Below are 25,506 nucleotides of genomic sequence, written 5' to 3'. Positions count from 1 at the left end.
GGTCCTCAAAAGAACTTCATTATCATCTTGTCCTTGAGGCCTCTCATGATGTGCATCTCATTCTCCTCCACTTGTAAAGTAGATGATCTGGACTGTTATTTCTCTTGCCAGCAGTGGGAATGACTGCATGTTAGATATTGAGTCATTCTCAAATACTCCACCCACAGGAGACAAAACTATTTTTAGTCAAGATTAGTAATTCAGAATTTGCTGCACTAGCTCACGTCCATGTTTCCACTGGTCTGGTGGCTTGTCTGCAGCTTTTACCAGCAGTAGATGTTTCCTGCAGGTTCCCGTCCTGCAGGAAAACAGTTAAATGTGGACCAGAGATGTACAGAAAAATTTGTGCTGTTCTTGTTCATATCATGTCCAAAAGGGTAGGAGTCTTGCTAACATCCATGCCTTGTCCTGCAAGTTGTACCACAACTTCTGCATGCAGTATGTAAAAAGGTTCATTTCCTCTCAGATTAGCCCCAAACCAGTCTCTTTTCACAGCCTTTCCCTGTGCCATTTCCAGCCTCACCAAACAAAACCAAGGTTTTGCACTGTTTGAGAAGATTAAATCAAACGAGACCAGGAGATTCACCAGACACCTAACTAAAATACATCCAGATCATCTGAGTAGCACAACAGGAAGAAGTTTAACTTAGTCTCCTAATAGCGTCCATGTTCCTTGCAAGTACCTTTGTGTTTATACCTTAATACATCTCTTGGTTCCACATTACGTACAAAGTATTATCTAAAAGCATGGGTTGCTGTATGTGTACCATTGTGAACAGTTAATAGTTTGCAGATAGAAGTATAACCACTTTTAACTGTATTTTTATGAGTCAATTAGAAAAATTGATCTAAAAAGTAAAAAGGATCTACATACAAAATTAGAATAATAAATAGAGAAAGCAATATTTGATTTCTTTCTTGGGAACCAAGACTCCTGTGATGTTACTGCCGCGGTCTGTTCTCTGCTGATAACTTTTGAATTGGTTTCTCTGTTTTTCCCAAACTGGACATGTCTCCAGATTTCCTTATAAGGTTGGCAGATTTCCTTACAAGTTTTATGAAATAGGTGGACATGAAGATGATGGAAATCCAGTATGGGTGTCCTGTGAGTCTCTTGACTGGGAAGAAAACTACCAAGTTGAGTTCTTTGTTATGTGACAGGCTATCTGCATAGGGCATAATAAATGTCTCTGCGTCAGAATATCTGTGTTCACACTTTGAGATCAGTCTTCGGACATGAAGTCCTTAAGAAAGAAAACTTCATTAATTCTTGCACTTCAAGAACATACTGTTTACAGTTTTCTCCTTCTGGGTATACTTTCAAGGGGTAGAATAAGGATTATTTTTCTCTGAAATTTAAACTGCTTTTGTCAATTTGGCTAAATTAGCTAAATAAAAATTTGCATGTAAACCACACTATAAAAAATCATTACATTTGACTATTAAAAAATTAGGGTTTTTACACTTTGAAAAAAAAAAGTGAGCCTGCTGTGTCTCTCACTTGGTTTATGCTTATTCGACCATTTGACTTTTTTCTCTCAGCTGTATATTTATTAATGAAAGGAATGACTTGTAAAGAGTATGCAGTAATATTTTTCCAAGGATGCAGAGAAACCAGATTTTACAAGAATTTCTTACATTGCATAGAACATAGCAATGCTATTTGTACCAGATGCTTAGTTAAGTAAAAGCTGGTTATTTAATGACAATTTCAACATACTTTGGTCTTAGTTTTAGCTTTGTTGTTAAAATTCACAGCTCTTTGTATCCTGTCCTCTGTTTTCCCATTCTGAACAGGTGTTTTGTAAATGTACATAAATAAATCAGAAATATACCACCTTTCCCACTGTCATTCCCTCCTCAGTCAAAACCTCTAATGGTGGGTAGGATATACAGATTTTATGTGACACTTATGGGCAAAAAGAAAGGTGGAAAAATGATATAGAGTGACATGAAATTGAAAAGGAAGTTTCCAAGATCCCGTTACAACTTCTCATCTTACTGTTTGCCCTCCTTGGGTGTACCTATTTGTGATAACAGTATGGCTTATTACTGGAGTAGCCTATTTTAAGAACTTTTAAGAATTTTAAGAAGAATAAAAGTACGTGTGGCCTGATATGCGGGGAAAGAGAGAATGGTATATTCTTTGTTGTGAAATATCTGTTGCCATAGACGGAGAAGGCATTCTCCTGTTAGCATTTGTAACTTCAGAGAACATATCATATACTTGAGTCCCACGTATTTTGTGCAAGAATGCATTTTTTATAATAATTACATAAGCTTCCTGATGTATTTTTATGCATCGCAAAGCAAATGTTTCTCTCTGGGAGTACCTAAATAGTGTTAAAAAGATGCTAATTCCAATAATCTAATTCCTCAAATGATTTTAGTAACCAGAATCTCTAGACAGGCTGCTGTACATAAGCAAGATGTATATCTCTGTCTGACCATCTTTGCCAGGCTGTTTTTTAAAAGTGCAGTTGTTCTTAGGATTACTTCAAATACAAAAATAACTCTTTTGTTTTATTTTCAAGGGAATGCAAGAACTTTACATGGCTTCATTAAAAAAAAATGCCTGAAGGCAGAAATTACAGTCTGTACATATGAATTTAGAAAGCAGTTATATAAGCTCAGATGAATTTACTTTGACTACCAGTACTGATAGAGTATGTGTAATGTTATTATGTGATGGAACTGTATCAGTCAAGGATTGCACTAATTTTCACAATACTACCTCTTTCCCATTTTAGAATTTTTCAATCTCAGGGCTGGTTGGGAAGTTTTTCTGTTATTTTCTACTAACTTATCTTGAAGTAAGGTGCGACATCCTGTTCAAGTCATAGATAGTAGACTGAGCAAAGTCCTTAATTTGTATCCAGGAAAGCAAAAAGAAACAGTTTATCTTCTGTTCTGGCATTAGAAATCATAACTGTTCTTTTTGATATTACATGGTCACAATCCACAGGGTTTTTGATCCTGTCTCTTAAGAATAAAAGGTTATTTCTATGTTTGATACCAAACTCTGGCGAGCTGCCAATATCTGAGTTTGGCTTCTGAAACAAAATTTCTGTAAGCAACCCAATACAAGGATTCCGATAGACTCATCTGACTGTATGCGAAACTTGTATCCCCGGAGACAGTTTATTCCATGATTTTAGCAATCTACAGGAACTAAACTCCGTTTTGGCTTTGGAGCCTCTGTTGGGCTTTGTTGGAGCTTCCGCTTGTGCAACGTGTGGAAGGAGTTTGGAGGGGGGAAGACAAACTTCTGGCAGAGTGCAGTGGTAACAAGTCTGTACGGAGATTTTGTTGAAGTCTGTAAAACTTTTAATTAACCAGGGTGGTTAGCTTTCTCCCCAGCCCTCATTATTAAATGTGATCCAAGCAAGGTATGGTTGTTTGTGTCCACTGCCTTGTGTGCCCCAGCTCGGAAATGCAATTAGCAGGGAGGAAGTTTTAGTAAGAAATCCATGATGAGTAAAAGCGTTTGTCTTTTTGTCAGCTTTGCTCACTGCAGGAGCCTGCCCTTCTCTTTGCAGCATTCTTTTTCTCTCTCTGCTCCAAACTCCTTTTCATTGAAATCAATACCAAATGCTGACTTTGTTTGAATGGCACCATTGGCCCAAAGTAAGGCAAAAGTTAAATTAGAGAAAATATTTCTTACAACTCCAAAGTTGATAGTAATTAAACAATTGTGTAATTTGCAATTTATGGGCCAGATGCTTATTCCTATTTAATCAGCAGTCTGTAATATTATTAATGACTGAGACATGGAATTAAGTCCTGAAACAGCACTAAGAAATTAATCTACTTCAAAATATTTTTCAGTCAAAAATCAGTTTAATTAAGTGCATATATTGATTCATCTTGAAATAGTATAATAGAACAGTAATTTCTCCCAGAAAATTGACAGTATTTCAGATATTTTACATGTCTCACAGTCTTTATTCCACATTCACAAATTTGGAACCAGAAGTTCAGCAGCCTGCCGTATTGTTCATCTGTTATGAATGCTGCCGTGCAATCTTCAAAATCCCAAACTGAGTCAGCTTGAAGAACCTGATGTTAAAAATGAAGTTGCCAAACAATCTTGCCCAAAACTGTTACTTCTGTAATTAAAATGTCATATGAGATATTTATTTAGCCATAAACGTCTGCTTGAACCACTGACTTCTGTCCTGGCACAAGAACTCCATGTGAGACCCTATTGTACGTAGTACTGACAGTATCACTTATCTTGTAGTGGTTGATAACTCAAACAGAAAGATACAGACTTGCTGCCTGAAAGATCGCAGTTCTGCCCTTCCAAAGAATGAGTCCTACCAAATAAGCATTTTTTCCAAAGAGCTGTCACTGCAACTACTTGAAAAGGGACTCAGCGTTTAATAAAGGTGTAGCACTGGGGAGTTCTGCTAAGAAGGGGATCTGCATTGCTGAGTATCCAGCATCCAGGGCAGCTCCAAAATAATATCATCACTTCATTCTCTTTCCTTTGAAAATAAAAGCTGAAATGCAAATGCAGCGTAATGGGAGTTAAAATTACAGCACTAAATATTCATCATAGATTTTTCAACACATCCAAACAGAAGTTTCCTAGAAAAGTTTCAAGGTCCCTTAATAGGCAAATGGTTTTTTAGTCACTTTTGTGTATCTGCTGGTAACTCCTTGACTATCTCACCAGATCAAAAAATTTTCTGACTTTCTGACCAATAGCTATAGAGAGAAATTAAAATAAGATGCGCCTTGTAGAAAGATACAATAAGCAGGCTCTTTAAGTAACTATATTCACAACAGAAAGGAAAAGACTGATCAAATACACGTAGGTAAGGTTAATAGAGATTAGCATCTACTACTAACTGGTTTCTAATTTACTGTGTTTAATAGTCTACTGTGTTTCTAAGATACCAAAATACAATGAGATTGCCGCTAGGAAAACAACACCTTTAGAATGAATTATTTATCTGGAAATACTACAACAGTCAGGTCTTGTAACTGTAGGCGCTGCAGGACTACAGGAATTGGAGCTCTCAGCTGACCTCTACAGCGCTGTGCAAACATGGCAAATGTGCCAGAAGGTAACACCAGTTCATACGCAAACTGAGCACCAGTCCCATACCTTTAACGTCGTTCAGTTCAGAGGAATTGCTCTAAATGGAGAAGGAAATATATAAAGTTGAAATAAAACTAGTAGCTTTTAACTGAAGCATTTGATAAGTTGGATGAGCACTAACGTTAAATGAGTCTATTCATGAAATAACTTGCTCGCATTGTCTCTGCTCAAGGGTATAATGCAGGACTGCTTGATCACATCTAGAGTAATACTATATGCGATCATAACTACCTGAAAAAAATAAGCCTTGGTCATGCAGGTATTGTAAGGTGTGAGACCTGTACTTCCTGAAATCAAAGGGAAATGTTCTCCTCCAATTTCAAAGGGCTCAAATTCAGCTATTTTTATCTGAAAAACAAATAGCTTCATTGGTACATTACTTAAAAATTACTGAACATTGCACAAGTTACAGTGCAGGAACAAAAATTTAAAAGCTAGTCTTTAATGGAAGTCTTTAACGGTCTCTAAATTTTCTTTCAGGTGTTTTTGCTTAACATTTATTTACATTTGTAAGAATTGGATATTTTAATGATGAACAAAAAGAAATTCTAAAAAATTTCTGCAGTCATTTTTATCAACTCCTAAGGACAAATTGTATTGCAATGCTTGGAAGTTCAGTGTGTAGTAATCCCAGCTAAACTAAATAGAGTCCTTGTCTTCCTCTGTACTTTACAGAAAAGAAAAATAAAAAATAGTATCATTACTATGTTTTAGAAGACTTGTAAAAAAGTCCTAAAATTCCAACCTGAATCTTTATTTCCATGTAAGCTTTGCTTCATGTCTTTTGTTTTAATCAACAGTGTTTGCCTAGAAACAAACATTTTCTAGTCTTACAGCTAGACTGTATTAGTCAAGATTTGCTTAGCATACATGATATTTTTGTAGCTTAAATGATAGCCTGATTTTAAAATGATTTAAAATGAAAAAGGAAGTGTAAAACCAGTTAATTTTTTTACAAAATCAAATGGTTAATTTTGTTATGAAACCTAGTTTACGACTAATACTCTCCCTACAACTCAGGGACTGAAATATGATTGCATAGGGTTAACATTCAGAGCTTTGGCACATCCTGACCTTTCTAATGTACTTGGGGCTTTCACTAGGAGCTCTTTTGAAAAGTCAGGACCACTGATCACACCACCTGGCTTTCTATACCAAGACAAAACACAGAAGATTTATTTCATACGCAACAGAGTGCATTTGGTGAAATGTCCTGCAGAATAGTACTGAAGCTCTACCACGCTAGTACACAGATAGGTGACCACTGTCAACCCATCTCTGATCTTTTGCTGGGCAAAGAATATAAGCAGGGAAGTGTCCCACCCGGTAATGGCAGTGAACAGCACGCAACGCACCCACAACCAGGCAGTATCCTTTGACCTCAGGTAAGAGACATCAGATGTCATTAGAAGCCACAGCACCTTCATGCTGTTCAGGGTGTAGATGGCCTTCAGCTACTGATAGGTGGCTGCTGCCCCCAGAAGGTCTATGGCTGCATAGAGAAAGGGACAGCACTCATAATGTGGGCCCTGGTGGACTAGGGGTCACTCACTTCAGTAAGCTAACACAGGATAGAGCAGCGTTGTGTGCAGCGCCTGCCTCTCCTGAAATATGACCATTATAAACCAGGTTAATACTGTATATTCCTCTTGAAGACAGGATCATTGGCGTTATCAGGATACCAATCTGAGTTGCATCTTTTTTGGATGAGTCATCAGCTTAAGGTGTTTGCTTAGTATCTGTTACCAGGATCCCTGCTGGTGGCTGTGACCTAGTGTCAAGAGCTTCAAGCATCTGGCTTCCTATCATCATCTTCCATGACTTATGCACCTGAACTTCCCTGTGGAAGTCTGATGTGTTATTTGTCTTTAACCCAATCTTTCTGATTAAACAAAAGCAGCTTGTACCAAGGATTCTCATTTATGGGTGAAACTCCTCTCCCGGCTTTTGCAGTTTGTCAGCCAGAATGCATTGCCGATCAGAGTAGAGCGCAAAGGTGACAGAGGTGTCTTCACAGATGCATAGTTCATCCTCACCCCATCAGTTGTTTGTAGACAGGAAAAAAAAAACCCTACAACTCTGTTGACATGGGTATACTAGAGTGAGTCCATCAGTGCCATGAAGATGATTAATAGACTGGAGCACCTCTTATATGAGGAGAGGGTGAGAAAGCTGGAACTGGAGAAGAGAAGGCCTGAGGGGATTTTTTTCAGTGTGTATAAATTCCTGATGGACAGAGTAAAGGCAATGGGGCCAGGCTGTTCTCAGTGGTGCCCAGTGAGACAATGAGCATAAAGTGAAACACAGGAACTTTTGTCTTTTACCTCAACTTGGGGATATTTTGATTTGTTGTGAAGCTTACAGAACTTGTTCTAAATGAAGTGACACATGCTTTTTATCTGATTCAATGAAAAGTCCAATAGGACTAGAGTCCAATACCCTGAAGTTTTCCAGAATGCTCAAATTTGACCACTCATTTCTACTAAAGGAACTGTGGAAAAGTTTCATTGCATTTAATAGAGCTAATCCTGATTTATATCGGAAAAGGGAGCAGATATCGTTCATCGATCTCTAAAGAAATATTGCCCCAAGAAAGACTGCAAGTTTTAGCCACCTCAGTAGCTATTTGTGTCATATTTATATGTGCAATTATATATTTCATTGATAATTTTATTCTTTGATAATTGCATGTTCTGTACATAGCCATTGACTTGAAAACCCAGTAAAACCTGATAGTTACACTGTTACGTAGTTACTAGTAAAGAACAATGAGCATTTGATTCCTGCAAAAAATTAATCTTCTCATTCCTCACCTCCTTCTCCAGCTACTGACAATCAGCTAGCAGCTGCTTCAGCTGGGAGGCAAAATGCATCATTGATTAACAAGAGATGTCTTAAAATCTTGATTGTGCAAGACTACTTGTTTCTTGAGCATCTTGTTTAGTTCCTCAGTACCTGACAGGACAGAACCTCCTTCTGGATGAGGAACTGACTGAAGGGCTTCTCAGGGATATGACAGAAGTGTGACATTTCTTCATCTTCCACCCAGATCTATTTTGGTATATAACCAAGATCTCTAGTACACAGTAATTCTGGGTTGCAGACCATGCAATAGGCCCCACCAGATCATAAGTGACCTCTTTCAGCTTTTTTTTAAACAATGCATTTTATTCTATTTACACATTCAGTCACCTAAGATAGTTCTTCAAAAATTGTGCGTAAGGTCTCATGGCATGCAAATTTCCCCGTACTTCACCAAGGTAGAAATTGACTGGACAGTTTTGCAGGGACTTGATAAAATTGAGAGAAACTGGACTGTCATCTCACTTCCTTCTACAAAAAGTTACAGTATTGCTAATCAAATGTAAGATTAGAGGCATTGCTATCTGCCAGAAGTCTTCTTGGCGTTTGCCCAGTGAGATCACCAAAGTTCCCAGCTGGAAGGGATCTCTTTCAGCTGTGCATCCTGTTAAACACAGAGTCCATCAAACACACCCGTACTGGTGCTTGCATCATCAACAGCACAACCTCCAATTAATAAGTCCAGTGCATCATTTGAATGACTTCAGCTGTTGGGCACCAGAACCCCATTTAAAAAGCATTTTAAAATTATGTTTAAAGGTAGGCTTGCACTTAGATGCTCTGCTAACCAGGGATTGACTGGAGTGCATGTCAAAGAGATGTAGGTATTTCAGACCCCTACTGAATCATGTTCAAAGCAGAGAGTATGAGTGTAGACTCTCCCTTGTAGTACTGCAAAAATGTCCTGCAGACATATTCAGCAGTATTTCTGACTTGTTTTGTGGTTGCGGAAGTGTAGCTTGAAGGGAAAGTAACTTTGCTCAGCTGAGATCCAGTGAGACAAAGGGAAGAGTGTTTCCTGCAAACAAGATCCAAGTAGAGCACAAGGGAGAACAATGTGCATTCTCACTACCTGGAAAGAGCACTTGGTGGAGAGCAATCTCAAACACCTTCAGCAGAGATTTTCTAGTACTCAGTGAGACTTTTTTTGCTGTGGCTTGAAATAAATAAAAGGGCTTTGTCAAATCTTTTCACTGTGACAGCCTTCTTTTATGGAATGATATTATGCTCATTTCCCTGGCTGGAAGCTAATGACCTAACTTAAATATGTTGTAGGCACTTGGTTTTTAGAGTTGTCATATAGCTGGGTTTGAAAAGTAGGTCACAACAGACAAATGTCACAGTGGACAATCTGTCCTTTTCCTTGTAATTTTTGCTAAGTACCACTCCCCGAAAATCTGTGCTATTACAATAAACTATATAAATGGAAGTAGTGTATTGTCTTAAGGTGTTTTATGCTGCCTTTAAAGTGAAAGGTAATGTTTGTAGTTCATTTCATGTACAGATTTTTTTTCCCATGTATTTTCTACTTTTCCTGGCAGAATTCAGGTCATGAAAATAAGGTCAGGTTTGCGCTGCTAATGATCGAAGGGCAAGTTAATGATCCAGTCACAGGTGTCACAACTTTTGACACAACATCTGTTTTCTGTTGGGCCAAGTAACACCAAGAAAAGAGCAGGGATCCTGATCTGTCCATTGGCTAGACTGGTATTGGCAGTGCTGTACCAAAAGATGGTTTTACTGGACATAGATCGGATCACACAAGAAGGAGATGGTATGAAACCGTATTATGCTAGTGGGAAAATGAGCTGATTATTTGATTTTGGACCATTATTTTAATCCCTGTGACAAATAAGGAAGCTAATAGTAGAATTACTGAATATAGAAGAGTGGCTGGGCAAGAGTTCTACTTAAAAATTCAAGGAGCAACTGTTGTTCCATCATAGGAGCAGCATGATTTTTCGGATACTGTCTATCAGCATGGTAACAGCAGATTGATGAAGTAATGATTGTCATAGTTGAAACGCCCAAAACCAGCAAAATTTCCCCAGATGTCTTTTAGCACTGCCTATGGTATGATTACATTGGAGTACAAGTGGAGTTCCAGGCATTCAGGACTGGCCAGGAACGACCAAAAGTGAAAGGTTGTTATTTTGTAGCATTTGTTGTAAATTAAAAAATACACCAAGGTATTTAGCAACATCTTCCATTCCATATGCAGCAGTGGATATTGCAATGTGTAATTGCATGTTGATGATGGTGATACAGCAAGTGTCTGAATGCAGCCTGCTGAGAGGGACATTTCTGAAGGAGTTGTACCTAAACTAGACTGCCCAAGAAGGAAGCGTAGACTTAGTCATTCCTTGCACAGCAGCTGTTAGAACCGTACAATGTGAATGCATTTAATCCTTTCAGAAGTCGCTTTCCAAAGTAGGCTTTGGGGATTTTTTCATTGAGGTTTTTTTTTTTGCTATTGGTGTTTTTGCTGTTTCTTTTTGACTGTTTTCAAAAGGATTGTGGAATTCCTCATTGATTGCAACTGAACCTGGATTACTGACTCCATTCATTAAGAGGGGAAGTAAAGTTCAACGTGATCCCTGAAGTAGAAATGTATAACCAGAGCTCAATAAGCCTAGCCTAATTCTATAAGAAAGGACTGGGGATTTTGCAGATGTAATACAGCCAGCTAGATATGCTGTAAACTTTTGAAATAAATTCCACATGGGTGTTTTACCCAAACAATATGGAAAGCAATTAGCACAATATTCACTGAAAATAATTTAATATAGTGTTGCACTGGATTTTCCATTCTCATATGCTGTGGAGCTCCGTGCTGTCGGTATATGACTGCATTATGAATGTATTTAAAGAAGGTGGCAATAGTATCTTCTGGAAAAAATTGCAGGTGGAAAAGGAGATAAAGGATGTTGAGAAAGTGCTACATACACGGAAGGGAACTATGACTACAAGGTCTGGAAGAAGAGATTTTAGGACATACAGCTATGGAAAAGCAAGTTCTGCTATTCGCGTCTTTGCTGCGAGCTATACTCTTAAATAGGAATAGGCAAGATGTTTTTCCACAGCTGAAATACCAGCTTATTCGGCAAGACTTATTCTACAAAAAGGTTGCTTTTGTAGATCCCTCCATTCTTTCTCTCCCAAACAAGACCACCCATTCACTATAAGATCCAGGCTACACAGCTATGCAAACATACAACTCTATTTTCCAGTGCCAGTTTTGCTCCTGAGATCATTTGTTGCTTAACAGTGATGTCTTCCTCTATCAAAGCATTGCTTTTTGTATTCCTCGATTAAAGCATTGCTTTTTCTTTTCCTTGTAGCTCTGTGAAACAGCTGCTGAAATGGGATCAATGAATGAAGCTAAAAAAGTGGTATTACCTTGCATGTATTGATATCAAATGAGTTAATAAAAAACCCCAACAATTAAAATATGAATGATATTTTTCTCTTAAAAAGGAAAAAAACATCCAGATGCAGTCCAGAAATTAAATATGTGGCTTTTATGTTGCATTTTTGCTTGTGTATGTGTAATGCGTGAGCTATATGATAGGCAAAACTAGATCTTACTCCAAGACGCCAGTGAGAGTTGGGCCTCTCATTACCTTGCTGAAGGTGGCCATCTAGGTACAGCACAGAAGACTCCAAATGCAGCCGTAATTAGAAATAGTTAGATTGAGAAAAATGTTCTTTAGGTGCTTTTCAAATTGGTGGTGTCTGAAAAACATACTTTATAGAAAGGTCAAGTGCTTCATCAGGATGAATACTTGGCAAGCTTTAAGCAAAAGCTACAAATTGCTTATAAGCAAACAAAAGCCTGAACTCTTTGCATCGCCCGAAGGACAAATGAACACCATAAGGGCAAAATACTTCAAGACACAACCTCTACAGATCCCATAAGAGACAGGCTGTGTTAAATTCCCTACATCTTGAGATTTTGTACAGCCCTGCAGAAACTTACATACAGACACTTGGATTCAGCAAGACTGTCAGGATGTCAAGCAAGGTCATCCCTAGCTTCTGTTGAATAGACTATGCTGACTTCTTTCCAAAGCCATTAGAAATCTTTTCTGAATCTCAGTGCTTATCCAAATAGGCTTCCCTTTTGTCCTCTATCTGCTATATAAAGTACTTTCCATATGAAGACACTTTGTCTGGCAATGTAATTTATGGAAGAGACCATCTATTATTTTTCCATATGAAGCTTTTGATCATGGATGGATATTTGAAGTTATTAACAGCACAGAGAGGCTTAAGTTTCAGGTCTTTTTACTCATTGCCAGTGAAATAAATACTAAAGTTGGCAACCTATGGTGTAACAGGAAAAATCTTGCTGAGAATTAGAGACTACTTCCAGGTTTTTATTTTGAAAAGCCTTACAAATAGGCTGCTATATTGGAGGCATTTCTTTTCCGGTTCGACTTTAAAATTTGTGGTCCAGATTATCCTGTCTCTCTGCAGCTGGAGTAGGAAAATTTGGGGCAACCCTGAGCCTAGCTGTTGCAAAAGTGTCCAAGAGCTCTGTAAGGTAAACTGAAGAACAGCCCCATGGCACCTGCTGTGCTCAGAAAAGCAAAACTGACTCTATATTTTCAGCTGACTCAAAACTTGAACACTTGTCCTCATTAGTGACTTCAGCTGACATTTTAGGGTTGGTTCTGAATGCCTTGGGCAACAGAACCGGAAATTCAGTTCAGCAGACCCAGGGAAATAAAACCCTGCTAAATACGGGCTTTAGCCAGTCAGTGCATATCAAGATTTTACCAAAAGTAAACCTTGGCATAAGGAAGCATTCAGAGTTAGTTTTGGCAGCTTAAGAAATACATTATGTTATAAGTGATCATAAATGGGCTTTTACCGACTTGCTTGAGAATTGCAATGGCCCCAGAGGCTTTCAGTCCTAACAACAGAGCAGGTGGGAGCCAGGCCGCATGATGGGTTGGCCGGTTGGCCCTGGCTAACAAGATGCTTCAGACCAAGTCCTGCTCCCCAGCAGTGCCCTGTCCAGAATAAAATTAAGCTACGCATTATCTATCTAACTGGAATCTCATGTACAAAATAATGCATGAAAGGAGAACAAAATCAGAGAAATACAGTTTAAATAATCAAAGTAACTGGGACAAAGCAAGTGGGACAGTGACAATGCCAACAGGCCAATAAAAAGACATGTATTGCATTTAACAGGTTCTGAGGAACCACTTTTGCCAGCATTGGTCATAACAAATCATTCCCAAGCGATGTCATTTTCCTTTTCAAGGTGTGTAGATTGGCTCCCTAGGGCTGTCTCAGAGCTCCACTTGGCACATACAATGGAAGAAGGAAAACCCAGGGCTCACAGAAGAGCAGTTCTGCTGCTTTGTGTCTATATTGCAGTTTCTGCTGAAGGCAGTGAGAACCTTGGCACTTTGGAGTATCCAGCACTGAGATTGCCCCCAGCACAGTGGGCAGCAAGAGCAAGTGTCAGTCTGTAATCTGAGAGGCAGCCCAAATTCTCATTGCTGTCATCATATTGCAGGATAGGAAGAGATCTTCAATAAGCACAGCTCAATACAAGCAGAGCTTCACTAACTCCTCAAGAACTTACTCATAGTAGCTCATCCTACCAGAAACATGCAGCCAAAGCCTACAGATCCAAAGCCTGTGCTCCCCAGCATCTTCCTGTCTGGCTAGGTTGTGGTCAAAGGGCTTGTTTCTCTGTTGTACTGGGTTCCTCATGCTTCACCATTTTTTCCTTTTTGGGAACATTACATCCATCTCTAATCTGCCAGAAAATAAAGCCTTCTTCCATGGACCTGAATACTTGGGTGTCAATAAGACTTCCGTGGTAGGTGGTTGGCCATTGATATTCACATGTATGTAGGATCTGTGCGAGGTCTTTGCTGAGACTCTGAACCCCACAAGTGGTTATGCTAATTCTTCTGCTTATTAATATTTACGAGCAGCATAAGAGATCACCAGAGCTGCTGTTTGCATGGCATAAGAGCTGGCAGCTGATTTCCCTGAAAGGTCAAAGCTGATGTTAGTGGCAAGTAATGACAGACCTTTCAAGTCACAAGGCACGTGCACACGTTTCAGCCACCATCTAACTTAACCATCTCCTGGCCTTCTTTTCTTGTGAGTACTTTGTGTCTCACCTGGACCCACCTATCCCTCTGACACACCTGGATGAACCCTAGACTCCAGGCTGAAAGCCTGGAACAGTTGTTTGGGACAAAGAACCAAGGCTTTTTATAAAATTTGGTAGGAATATGCGAGTGACTGACACTGGTAATGGCTCATCTTGCTGTTCAGGTGATTCCCATTCCCTAATCTGTATTCTTTGCTAAGCCACTCTAATTTACAGAAGAAGAGGAACCGTAAAGAAAACACTAATATTCCCTCTGCAAGTCTCTGCAGAGACCCATTCCTCTCTGTATTCTAACCTGAGCACATGTGTGTCCACTACGAATCTCGCCTGCCTATTTGTCATTGAAAGTAAATCTCTTCATGTATGTTAGTCTGTAAATCTTCCACAGAACTTTAATTTCTGTGGCTAATAGCTACTTCTTGGTAAAATATCAGTTCATAGTAATTTGCCATATGTAAATTGGCTTCTGTAATGAGTATGTAATGCCATAGTGAGCAATGTGTGGATGTTGCCCTAACTGAAACTGGCAATTCAGATTGTTACATTCAGTCTCACCCTTTATAGTAATGGTGCCATAATTCCCAACAGGGACAACACAGTACCCAGGCAGTACAGCTGTGATGTTTAATTAATCTGTAATAACTGATGGAGGTAGTTTTCTTTTTACTGACTTACCCATGTTTTCTTATATCTGCACCATTCATTAAATCTTTATATCGGCATTCACCATTACATCAGTTGTAAAAATAGTCTAAAATGCAATGACAGCTTTGGGTCACTTTTTGTTGTAGTGTAGGTGTGGTAACAGAAATATCAGTGTTGCGGTGGATATAATAGTTTAAGAGCATAGGTAAAGCAAGATTTACCAGCAGAGGTAATAACTCTCTAAGTAGACCAACTGGTGTATCTGTAAAGTTAGCCAAGACCTCAGACACACAAAACCTCCATCAGAGACTGTCACAAGAGAGCTTGCATGCCCCAAAGCTTGTGTCTCTCTTATTAAGGCATTTAAAATACCCTGGTAGATACAACCCTTCCAGATCAATGGTGACATATTCTGACTTCAAATCATAATCAGGATTTCTATTCATTATTAGCAGAGCTGCTATAAAATTAGAACCAGACTCAAGAAAGAAGTGTTAGCATTTCAACCCAGGCTCATTTTTGTAAGGGCAGAAATGAAACCTACATCCAGCTGTAGCATGGGCTATTCTGCTGCCAAATGGGAACAAAATGCTTTAAATGTGTGTCATATGCATTTGATTTATAACAATCCACTCACAGGATTTTTCACACTTTATGTGATTTATATAAAAAACAGTGACATAATAAGAAAGTATAATATTTTTCTTGCTTTTCTGCCCACCCCATAAAATATTCACTTGCTTCAAATAATTTATAGGAATGTATAGTTACTCAAAAAGGACCAGTGGGAGTTTGCCTGGGGAAGGATTGAATGGAAAACTGAGAAGGAATTGGCCACAAGTAAATATTAAATAACTATTTTTCTTTCCAGTATATGCTGCAGCTGAAAGAAAAATTTTAACAAAAATCTCAATATATTAAATCAAAAAAGTATTGATCCAAGAAGGAAGAATATCACATCCAACTAGATGAAGATTCTTCCAATGTGATAGAGAAAGAATTTGGGAATGGGAAAAAGGAACAACACACTTACGTTCAACCTCTTTCCTGCAGTTTTTCTTGCTTCTCCCTAACTCTCCATGTGTGCTTCGAAAGTCCATCCAGAACTGTCTTGTCATTATACTCTTGTTCCACTGAACTCAAATACTTGTTAGAATATTTTTAAATGCATTGACTGGCATGTACTGTTCATAAGACCCAGGCTGTACGTACAGCACAGTCAGGATGCAGGCCCAGTTAAAGTCATAAGGCAACCATGGAGGTGGCTTTTTCCTTAACTCACAGAGTTTTGACTGAAGCTGGTGTAATATATTTCAGTTTAGTTAGCAATGTTTATTTAGCTCTACCCCTTAGAATTCTCATTGTAAATTCTACTACTGTTATTAATGTTAGACACAAAGATTATTTTGCAGGTGATGAGGACTGTAAAAACTTTTTTCTCTGAAAAAAAAAATAGATACAGACTCATTCCAAACATCTGCTTAAATTTTGCAGGCTATGCAAAAGATAATAATCTGACATAAATGCATGCGACTCCTTTGAAGTCCGCGCTCTACGGTAGGGCAGTATTCATCCCAAGCTTCTGGATGTGTTCAAGCTGCAGTGTCATCAAGATTAGATAATCGCATACTTGCTCATTTTACAAGCACTGCTGCAAAGCCCTCCAAAAATTGCAAGCACTTTTGAAAAGACCTTTCACAGCTGTGCCTAAAAGGCTAAAATTATACTGTGCTACTATGTGAGATGCTAAACCACAGCTTCACAGTGTAGCGGAATGGCAAGGAAGTGTTCTGCTTTGAGGAATGTTCAGTGATGAACTTGGCATTCCTGCAGTGTGGTTCTTCCATCTATTGCGTAGTAGACCACTGGCCAAAGCTGCTTCATTTAATCCCATTATTCAGGCGCTCTTAGAATAGCAGGAATGCTCTGCTGTAGATTTTACTCCTTTGCTTTCTTACACAGCTTTCTGCTTTGTAATTCTACAGTATTGGCTTATTTTCCTTTTCTTTATTTTTAAACAAAGTCGGTTCTTCGGGGGATAACTTCACATCCAGCTTAAACAAAACACACTCGGGTCATATACATTGTTCGGACAACTATTCCTGGGTAAACGAGAATGATTTTGCCAATTTCAGGAAGTGCAGCAAGGTACAGGGAGTCCTGTAGAGGCTAAACTCCAGAAGGGCTTGGAACACCTCTCTTCAAATACTCCTCTTAACATGTCGAGCTAAAATACCTTATGTTTTACACCTTCCTAGAGGACACTTGAAAAAGGTAAAAACTAAGGCTTTTGAAAGAAATGACAAAATCCAGTCTTTGTAAGTATTTCAAATTTCGGCTACCAACAGAACCCTGAGATACCTTGCTAACTCCTTCCTGAAATTTTCATTGCTTTTACTTGCTTTTAAACTTCGTAAAACCCCTTGCCTAACAGCCAGGAGGGGGATTAGGGGTGGCTTCATAAGTACTGAAAAAGTAGTAAATTTTTTGGCTACAAATATGTGGTAGAAATCACCCCCCAACAATTGGAGGATGAAGAAATACCATACCCAGATCTACGTATAATACATTTAACATCAGGGACCTAGAAGTTCAGTGCCAGTGCTCAGCTAGCTGCCTGGGTAATGGAAACCTCCCGAGGGCCCTTCACCCCAGGTGCCCCTGGCAGGTGGAAGGAATCAGCTCCTCTAACTCCTTTAATGCTTTACTGTCTTTTATTTTATAAAAAAGTTCATCCTTTTCTGAAAACCTTCTGGATAATTTGGCTTGTGTATTATTACAGACCCAGGTAAATAATTCTTATTCAAAGCACATTTCCTGTATTTTTTATTCTTTCAAAGCATACTTCTCTCTCTCGTATTACACAGTCTAATAACAACCATTTTCAGTTTTCACTGTAGTGTGTTTGATCACATTGGCTGCTCAGATATGTAGTGTAGGGTCTTTTCAAAACTTGGTAAAATAAACACAGGCAAGTTTGTAGCTGCTCTCTGTTTCTTTCTATTTTTGTCCAGTTTATTGAAAAGGATCTTGTTAAAGGGAAGCCTAAGGTAAAATAGCCCTTCTTGTTGACTGGTTCTTAATGGGAAAATGAAACATCAAACATTACAGCTCCCATGTAATCCAAATGAATCAATAAAGTAGATTTATTTGGTCACTTGATCTGTGCAGCTCTGAAATTGCCTATTTGCCATGGCTAATATTTTCAATTTGTTAACATAGCACAAACTCAGCTCTACAAGACGCAGTTCACCATCTCCACCAGGAACGCTAAAGGAAATTAATGGTGATCTGCTTGAGTAACAACTGAGCAGTCATCACAAAACTGAGCATTTGGTTCCCTGATAGTGAAATTATCTCCAACACTGCCGAAAGGAATGAGATAAGATCCAGCAAGTGACCTAGATGCCTCCAATTTTCATGTAGCAATGCCTCTTGGTACCTGACACCCGAAACTGAGAATTTGGAACCAGTATTTCTCAGGAGATTTTCATATGAAAATTTCAGGAGGTTAGCCAAAAGATTAAGGAGCTGTGTAAAGGTAACCAATAGGGAATACAGGAATGCAAGACACTAGATATGTCTTCTGCCTTGCCTCATCTTCTTGGTCACTTGACTAGAGGCTGTAGGGAGGCACATCACTCCACCTGGGACTGATGGTCACCAGTTTTCTGGCTTATTAGGAAGAACTGAGCGGAGCTTACCATTTCCCTTGGAAATGTGGTTGACAGAAGATCCTGGTGCCAGTTAAACCATTTGCAGACCATTTCAGGCTAATGCCTAGAGCACGTGCTTGGGAAATAGGAGGGGCTGGCTCTATTCCCTTCTCATGCATGGGGATCACAGACATGGCATTTCCTCTGCTGGAAAGGGATATAGCTACAATGCTGGTCTGTGTAGGACCTGCGATTATGGAAGTGTCATGTACAGCTCACTCCTGGCCCAGAGCAGTAACCTAAATTAGGAATCCAGGGGTAAAATGTCTAGCTGGGAATGAGGGGAGAATTTTAAAATACTTTCCCCCAGACTATCTGCAACATTTGGCAATGAAAACATACCTGCAACCTCCTCTTTGGATCCAAATTCCCTAAACGCTCAGCAGCGACTTCTGCTGGCTTGCCTGTGTCTTGCCCAGGTGCCTCTTCTCTGTGTTTCCACCTCCAGTGTTAACGCAGGCAGAGCAGGTCGGTGCCCTTCTGGGCTGAGTGGCAAGGCACTCCCTAGGAGGGTCTGCAGGCCTCTCCGCTAGTTAAGAAATCCTAGAGACCTTGGGGTTGGAGGTGGGTACACAGCTATTCACCCCAAGGAAGCTGCAGGGGGTGAAAAGGAAGCCCTCTAAGGAACTTGCAGCCAAACGAGCAGGTGGCAAGTGAATTTTCAAAGTTTCTGGCAGTAAAATACCAACTGAGAAAGATATTTTTGTGTCACACTTCTGTACTTAGCCACAAACTCCACAAGTCCTTGTTTGTGCTTGTTAAAACCATTTCTTCCTCCAAAGGTATGTCAGGTCTATTGTGAAAGATGGCATTCCAGAATTATCAGAGCAGAATAATTAAATGAGAAGTTTTTTCCAGTTTTTTCTTCAAAAAGGCCTGCCTTTCTTATCCTTTCTTTAGACCTCAGCAAAGAAGTGTTGCTCTACTGCCCTCTTCTGAATTTTACCCCTTTTACCCTCCTTTCTGACTAAATTTGGCCCCCCCTTGTTGGCCTGGTGCAGGGAAGGTTGTCCCATCTTCTGGGTAACCCTATGGTAATTGTAATTGAAGCCCTGTTCAGCTTAGTACTGCAGCTGCGGAAATCATAGAATCACAGAATCGTCAGGGTTGGAAGGGACCTTAAAGATCATCTAGTTCCAACCCCCTGCCATGGGCAGGGACACCTCCCATTAGATCAGGTTGCTCAGAGCCCCATCCAGCCTGGCCTTAAAAACTTCCAGGGATGGGACTTCCACCACCTTTCTGGGTAAAAAAAAGTCCCTCACCAGCTTTCTTGTAGGCCCCCTTAAGATACTGGTAGGCCCCTATAAGGTCTCCTCGGAGCCTTCTTTTCTCCAGACTGAACATCCCCAACTCCCTCAGTCTGTCCTCACAGGAGAGGTGCTCCAGCCCTCTGAGCATCCTTGTGGCCCTTCTCTGGACATGTTCCAGCACGTCCATATCTTTCTTGTAGTAGGGGCTCCAGAATTGGACACAATACTCCAGGTGGGGTTTCAGGAGAGTGGAGTAGAGGGGGAGAATCACCTCCCTCCACCTGCTGGCCACGCTTCTCCTGATGCAGCCCAGGATACGATTGGCTTTCTGGGCTGCTAGTGCACACCGACAACTCATGACAAGACAGAGCCAAAGAGATGTCATTACTAAGTAGGATGCTGTGCATGTCCTCAGATGAGCTTCAGGACTAATCCCAAGGTGTCAATGGTATTACTATAATAGCTGAAGCAGGAGGAATATTTTAGCACATAGTGAGCTATGCTACATTTACAAAGAAAGAGCGAGCAATATTCTAGATTTAAAAACAGACTGGGATTTCATACGTAACTGTTACAAGCAAGAGGATGAAGAATTAATACCATACTGGGCTTTAGCAATGTGCTGATGATTAATCACTAAATATGGATGTTCTAAAACTTAAATACGTGAAGCACATTTTCTTATCTTAACATCGAGCAAGGACATTGATGGACTTATGAAAAAAGGATAAATAGTATAGAAAGAGGATTCAGGACAGCACCTACACTCTGCATGAGGCTGCTCTGGGCTACCCAGCTGCCCTTCATCTGGAACCAGGCTGGCCATGGGCAGCAGTTCCAGTTGGTGTAAAAAAGTGATAGTTTTAGCACGAGACACCCAAATCCAGGGCACTTGAGTGTGCTGCTTTGTACATCCCAGCTTGCCTGTCATGTCACACCTGAACCTGGATCGCTGGAGATGGGTCAGAGCCGTGGAGATGCTGGTCTGTTCCTACTCACAGGGGCTGACGTGGTCCGTCTCTCTGGGCTCACCTTCCTGTGAATCTTTCCACCTCCCTGTCATTTCTGCCCTGCCCGTTGACCAACACTTTTTACCTGCATGTCACTTTTCATTTCAGGGCAGTCATCATCCTTGAGCCCATACTGGTGCTAACCCAAGTGTGCTGCAGTGCTATGTGTCGTTCTTGCAGTTAAAGTAGAGAAAAGCCACTTCTTAGTCAGGGGCTTTATACAAGGATTGTTAAAATACTGTTGTTCAACAGTTGTTGAACACTGTAAAAGACTCCTGTGAAAAAGGAAGAAAAAAGAGGCACTGGATTTTATGTAGTATGTCAACCATTCCTGTGGTTAGATCTGGCTAGAAGTAAGACTAGAAATATCAAGACTATATAAGATTTAGCGTGGGAAATGATTCTTACTCATTTACTTGTATGTAGTTATCATGTCACAGTAATCACAGTTAACAGAGGGGAAAATAATGTGTTAAATATTTTACAGGTGGCTTTTTTTTTTCCAATTAGGAGAGACAAGAGCAAGAAACATTTTAAATAGCTCTTTCTATATGTAATAACAAATGTTCACAAAATCTCGCAAGGATAAGATTTACCTGTATCCACAGCTATAACCCAACATAGTGCTGCAAGCACTCCCAGCACAAAGTACAGGAAAAGTAGATGTATTGCAGGTAACTTCAGTTGCTGTTGATTTTGCTTATTCTTGGTCACAATGTTGTGTTGATCGCTGTGCCATTCGTGGAAAGTGATGTGTATTTTAAAACTGTCGACAGTTTGTAAGGCAAAGCCCTTCCTTTGCCTGCTTTTTACCAAATCTTTATAGATGTGGCATAAGTAATGAGGCTAGCAAGAAGAATAGAGGCACCTACCAGACTGGCTTTTCACCCCACTACAGAACGCTTTACAATACAGTACATAACTGTATGAACACACATATTCGTGCTTGTATGTCTGCTCATTGCACAGCTGACCAAGCCCCGTTGTTTATATGCTCATTATTCTTTTTGGTAGTTTTGGGCCAATACACACTGCAGTCAATAGCGTAGAGAAGATGTAGACAATTCCAGGCATTTTCCTCTGATCTAGCTGTCCAATTTTTGCTTCAGTTGAGTTGCCTGTCATTGCTGATCAAATACAAATCTGTGGCTGACAGTGTAATTACGTATTATTTCTGTGTCATTTGCCTGTCCCATTACCTCTGGAACACCAGTTCTGGCAAGGCTCAGACAGTAATAAGGCTACTTCTTATTAGAGAAAAATCCTCTGAATCCTCTTTTCCATCACTTTGTGTTAGACGTAATCTCAGTGACACATGACGGCAACACTCCCATTTGGATCTGGTAGGAGATTACATCCACATATGCTACGTTGAAGAGGAAGTGCCACACCTTTAGTACATTTTGAGATTACATATTTCTGCTTTAGGTAAGGACAGCTACAACTGAGTTTATATTTTCCTTCCCCCCTGAAAATCAGTGACTTTCCAGACCATTTCAAGATAAGAAAAGCTGTTACAGTGCTGTTGCAGAGACAAATGTTACACAAGTGATTGTGTGGCTTGCTACATGTAAAGTAGACTAAGCATCCAAGTGTGTGTGCCCTTTTCCCATTAAATTCCTGGATTTCACATATGTAGGGTGCTCGCAGGATTGTTTGCTCAGGTAGAAAACACCTCATTCTTAGTTTTTAAGCTGTCTGAAAAATCAAGTTGTGTGAGTGCTCACTTTCTTATTGTGGCAGAAGGTGATCTATAGGCATGTGTTACTATTAGTAGTCCATGAGACATCAGAAGGCAAAGAGTTTTGCTTGCTTGAACTCCCACAACTGCAAAGCAATATGATGATAGCAGGTGACCCCTGGATATTTTTCCCAGAAAGGCTAGACAGGTGTTGGTTTAGGAAAAAAAGAAACCCAAAAGCTGCCACTTCAGTTCCCTCCAAGCCTGTGGAGGCTGTGCTCTGCCTCTCCAGTACTTCGTGTGGCTGAAGCAGTCATTCTCGACAGCCTGAGGGTTACTCTGCCGTGTGTCTGTCCACAGTCCAGGGGAGCTGGCTGCATTAGGGAGCATGAAATTCAATGGTGGTATTCCCAGTTTCTCTCTCTTTTCCTGCCACGCTTGCTTGTTGACCTAGCTAGAGATTACCCAACCTCTGTCTTTCTCTAGCCCTGTAAGTATGCCTTCTGAGCTGCCATTAGGCCTATCTGCAACACAGATCTTTGTGGGGGTTTTAGATAATTTTTAAAATATCCAGCTTCTTCATAGGTCTGCAGCCATATGTGTAGGTTAGAAGCAGGTGCATCAGGACAACCAAGGAAAAGACACAGAGCTTAACCCAGATCTGCTGCTGCTGATGTAGTAATGTGGAGCCATACCCCACATCAGCTGAACTGACCACCAGAAATCAACGGAGGAGACCAAATTAAAAGCATACCTGTCTCCAGAGAAATCAAACACGAGCACACACAAGGCTGGGGGCACACACACATGCAGAGTCCACTTTAAGTCTAAAAATAAACTTTTACGCAAAGACAAGGAACTTATCTAACAGATAAAGTCTAATACTGCTTTTGTTTTTGTTGTTTAATTACCAGACGGGTCAGCTACAGCGTGTCTCTCCAGGAAGACTCCACAATGAAAAAGACAACCCACAGTTGCTTCTTACTGATCATCCTTCTAATTGTAAGTATGAGAAAACTGAACTGCTCATGACACCTGCCAAATTTAAACTTGTGGTGGTGTTCAGAAAAATGAGTACTGAGTTCTATTTGTTGTACTGCACAGATGAATGAGTTGAAGGTGAAAGAATGAGTTCCCTTGCTGATAAATTTCAAAATGAGGTTAATGTTTCTAAATAAGATATCTCATAAAAGTTTGAACTTGAAACGGTTGTTTCTTGGTGAGACAGAACTGCAAGTGTGAATAAGGTAATGCATGTGATTTTTCATTTCTGTGTTTTACAGGCTACAACATATCAGTGACATGGAAAGTTATGTGTTTGAAAACTTCTTTAATGTTGTTGTGTGAGACTTTGACTTAAGTAATTGTGGATTTTCACTGTTTATAGTTACTCTGCTATTAGGAAAGCAACTGAAATGGAAAACAACAGTATAAAGTTTATTTATTCAGTTCAAATGCTATTTTCACCTGTTTAATATCAACATTACAGTTATTTCAATATATGCAACATGGCTGAGTACCTGTTGTCTAAATATATAGCAAATTCATTTCTACCTGACTAATTACCTGTCATGTAAGTTGAATGCTTTATCTGATCTCTACTTGTGAAACCTCAAATTATTATCAATTACCATAAAATTGTAGACATTACAGGTAGTCAGAAATGAGAATACTGCCCAGACCCTCAGTTACAGAATGGTCAGAATATGTCTGAACGATGCTAGTGGGAACAAGCAGCTCTCTACCTTGGTGTGGTATGAGCAACTTGCATGCTGGATGTCACCTTAATCCCCAATTAACTGTTGATCTCTGTGTTCCTGAAGAAAGCTTTGATTCTTACTGTGTTTTGTTGATTAGCTCTTCATGCCCCTCTGCTTCTCATCTTCTCTTCCAACACCTAAATGTGGAACATTTGTGCATATCTCCACATCAACTCCCATCTTTTCTGGCTATATGTTGTAGAAATGGGGTTAGAAGACACATTGGGGAACAAAGTAGAGACTGCTCTCCGTGGTTTGTTTGGTTGGTTGTCCCCTCCTCTTCTTTCAGCCTAGCATAACTTGCCCATGGTGCTGTTTGGCACTTAAATTTATATGGATAAAAGGGACGGAAGGAAAGGAGAGAACAGTAATAGAATGATGGATAGAAGGAGGTAAAAGAAAACAATTAAATGAGATCACAGAGAACCCAGGACAACAACAACAAACACCTCACTGGTAAAATGCTGAATTCATTTGTTCAGGATTAGGACCCTCAACCAAAGAAGAGCTGGAGAGCAAGAGAAAGAACATTTATGCTAACTCGGTCTCAAAAGAATGTGTCCAGAATTAATGATTTGAGGAATCATCCTTGTGCTTGGCATGTCTTCTGCCTTGAGGTACATTGGAGTTTTCTGATATTTGTGACCTTTTGTGGTTGTTACACATAGCTCTGCAAGGAATGCACGTAGCACTGCATGGCCAGAGATCTCTCTGACAAAACAGCCAGACAGAGACCAGCTTCCTTCTGGGTTTGAATGCCAGCTGATCTGCATAGCCTGACAGGGGCCTTGGCAAAGAACAGCGAGTCTTCCTAGAACAAGCCAATGTCTGCTGAAGGAACAGTTCCAGATTATTTTTCTACCCCAGTCAAGTGAGAGGACTGTAAATATTCTGATAACTGAAATTGTCAACAGCATTTCTGAGTGTCTGAGGTGCTCTGACCTACAGCATGGATTTGCAGGTCAACCCTGAAGGACTGGGCTCATCCTTGCCCTGTTGTCCACAAATCTTTTAAATCTCTCACTCATGATAGCATGTGTGCAACATTAGTTCTGTGCTCATTCCTGCAGTACTCCAGGGCTAGGATTTCTTTAAGAAACTCTGCAGTGAGATCTGCATCCCCTTCCTTTTAGATATCTTTACACCAGAGGGCTCTCCAGCTTCTGACCTTGATGGATAACAAGCACAAATTTCCTTACATTTTCACTGTTCCAATCTCTGTATTCCTTACTTCCGCACTGCAGTGGCTATACTGCGATAAGGGAGAAGCCATGGCCATAGAAGTAGACCATGAGCAAGCTCTGTTTCCTTGATGACACTTGCC

General features: G+C 40.0%; 1 protein-coding gene across 6 annotated transcripts in view; it reads left to right on the top strand.

The window, feature by feature from the left end:
* Positions 1-25,506, top strand: part of CALCR (calcitonin receptor) — a 178,744-nt gene that overhangs the window by 75,506 nt on the left and 77,732 nt on the right. For all 6 annotated transcript variants that reach the window (XR_010069828.1, XR_010069827.1, XM_063324849.1 and 3 more), the window contains one exon: positions 23,337-23,424. Coding sequence is in view for 4 of the 6 variants with exons in the window: in XM_063324849.1 (XP_063180919.1) it covers positions 23,377-23,424 (48 nt within the window). In the remaining 2 variants the exon portion in view is untranslated. The remainder of the gene's footprint in view (positions 1-23,336; positions 23,425-25,506) is intronic.

This window comes from Chroicocephalus ridibundus, chromosome 2, assembly GCF_963924245.1.
Source record: "Chroicocephalus ridibundus chromosome 2, bChrRid1.1, whole genome shotgun sequence".
NCBI classification, from domain to species: Eukaryota; Metazoa; Chordata; class Aves; order Charadriiformes; family Laridae; genus Chroicocephalus; species Chroicocephalus ridibundus.
The sequence above is the reverse complement of the archived record's forward strand: the minus strand, read 5'-3'. Positions and strand labels throughout refer to the sequence as shown.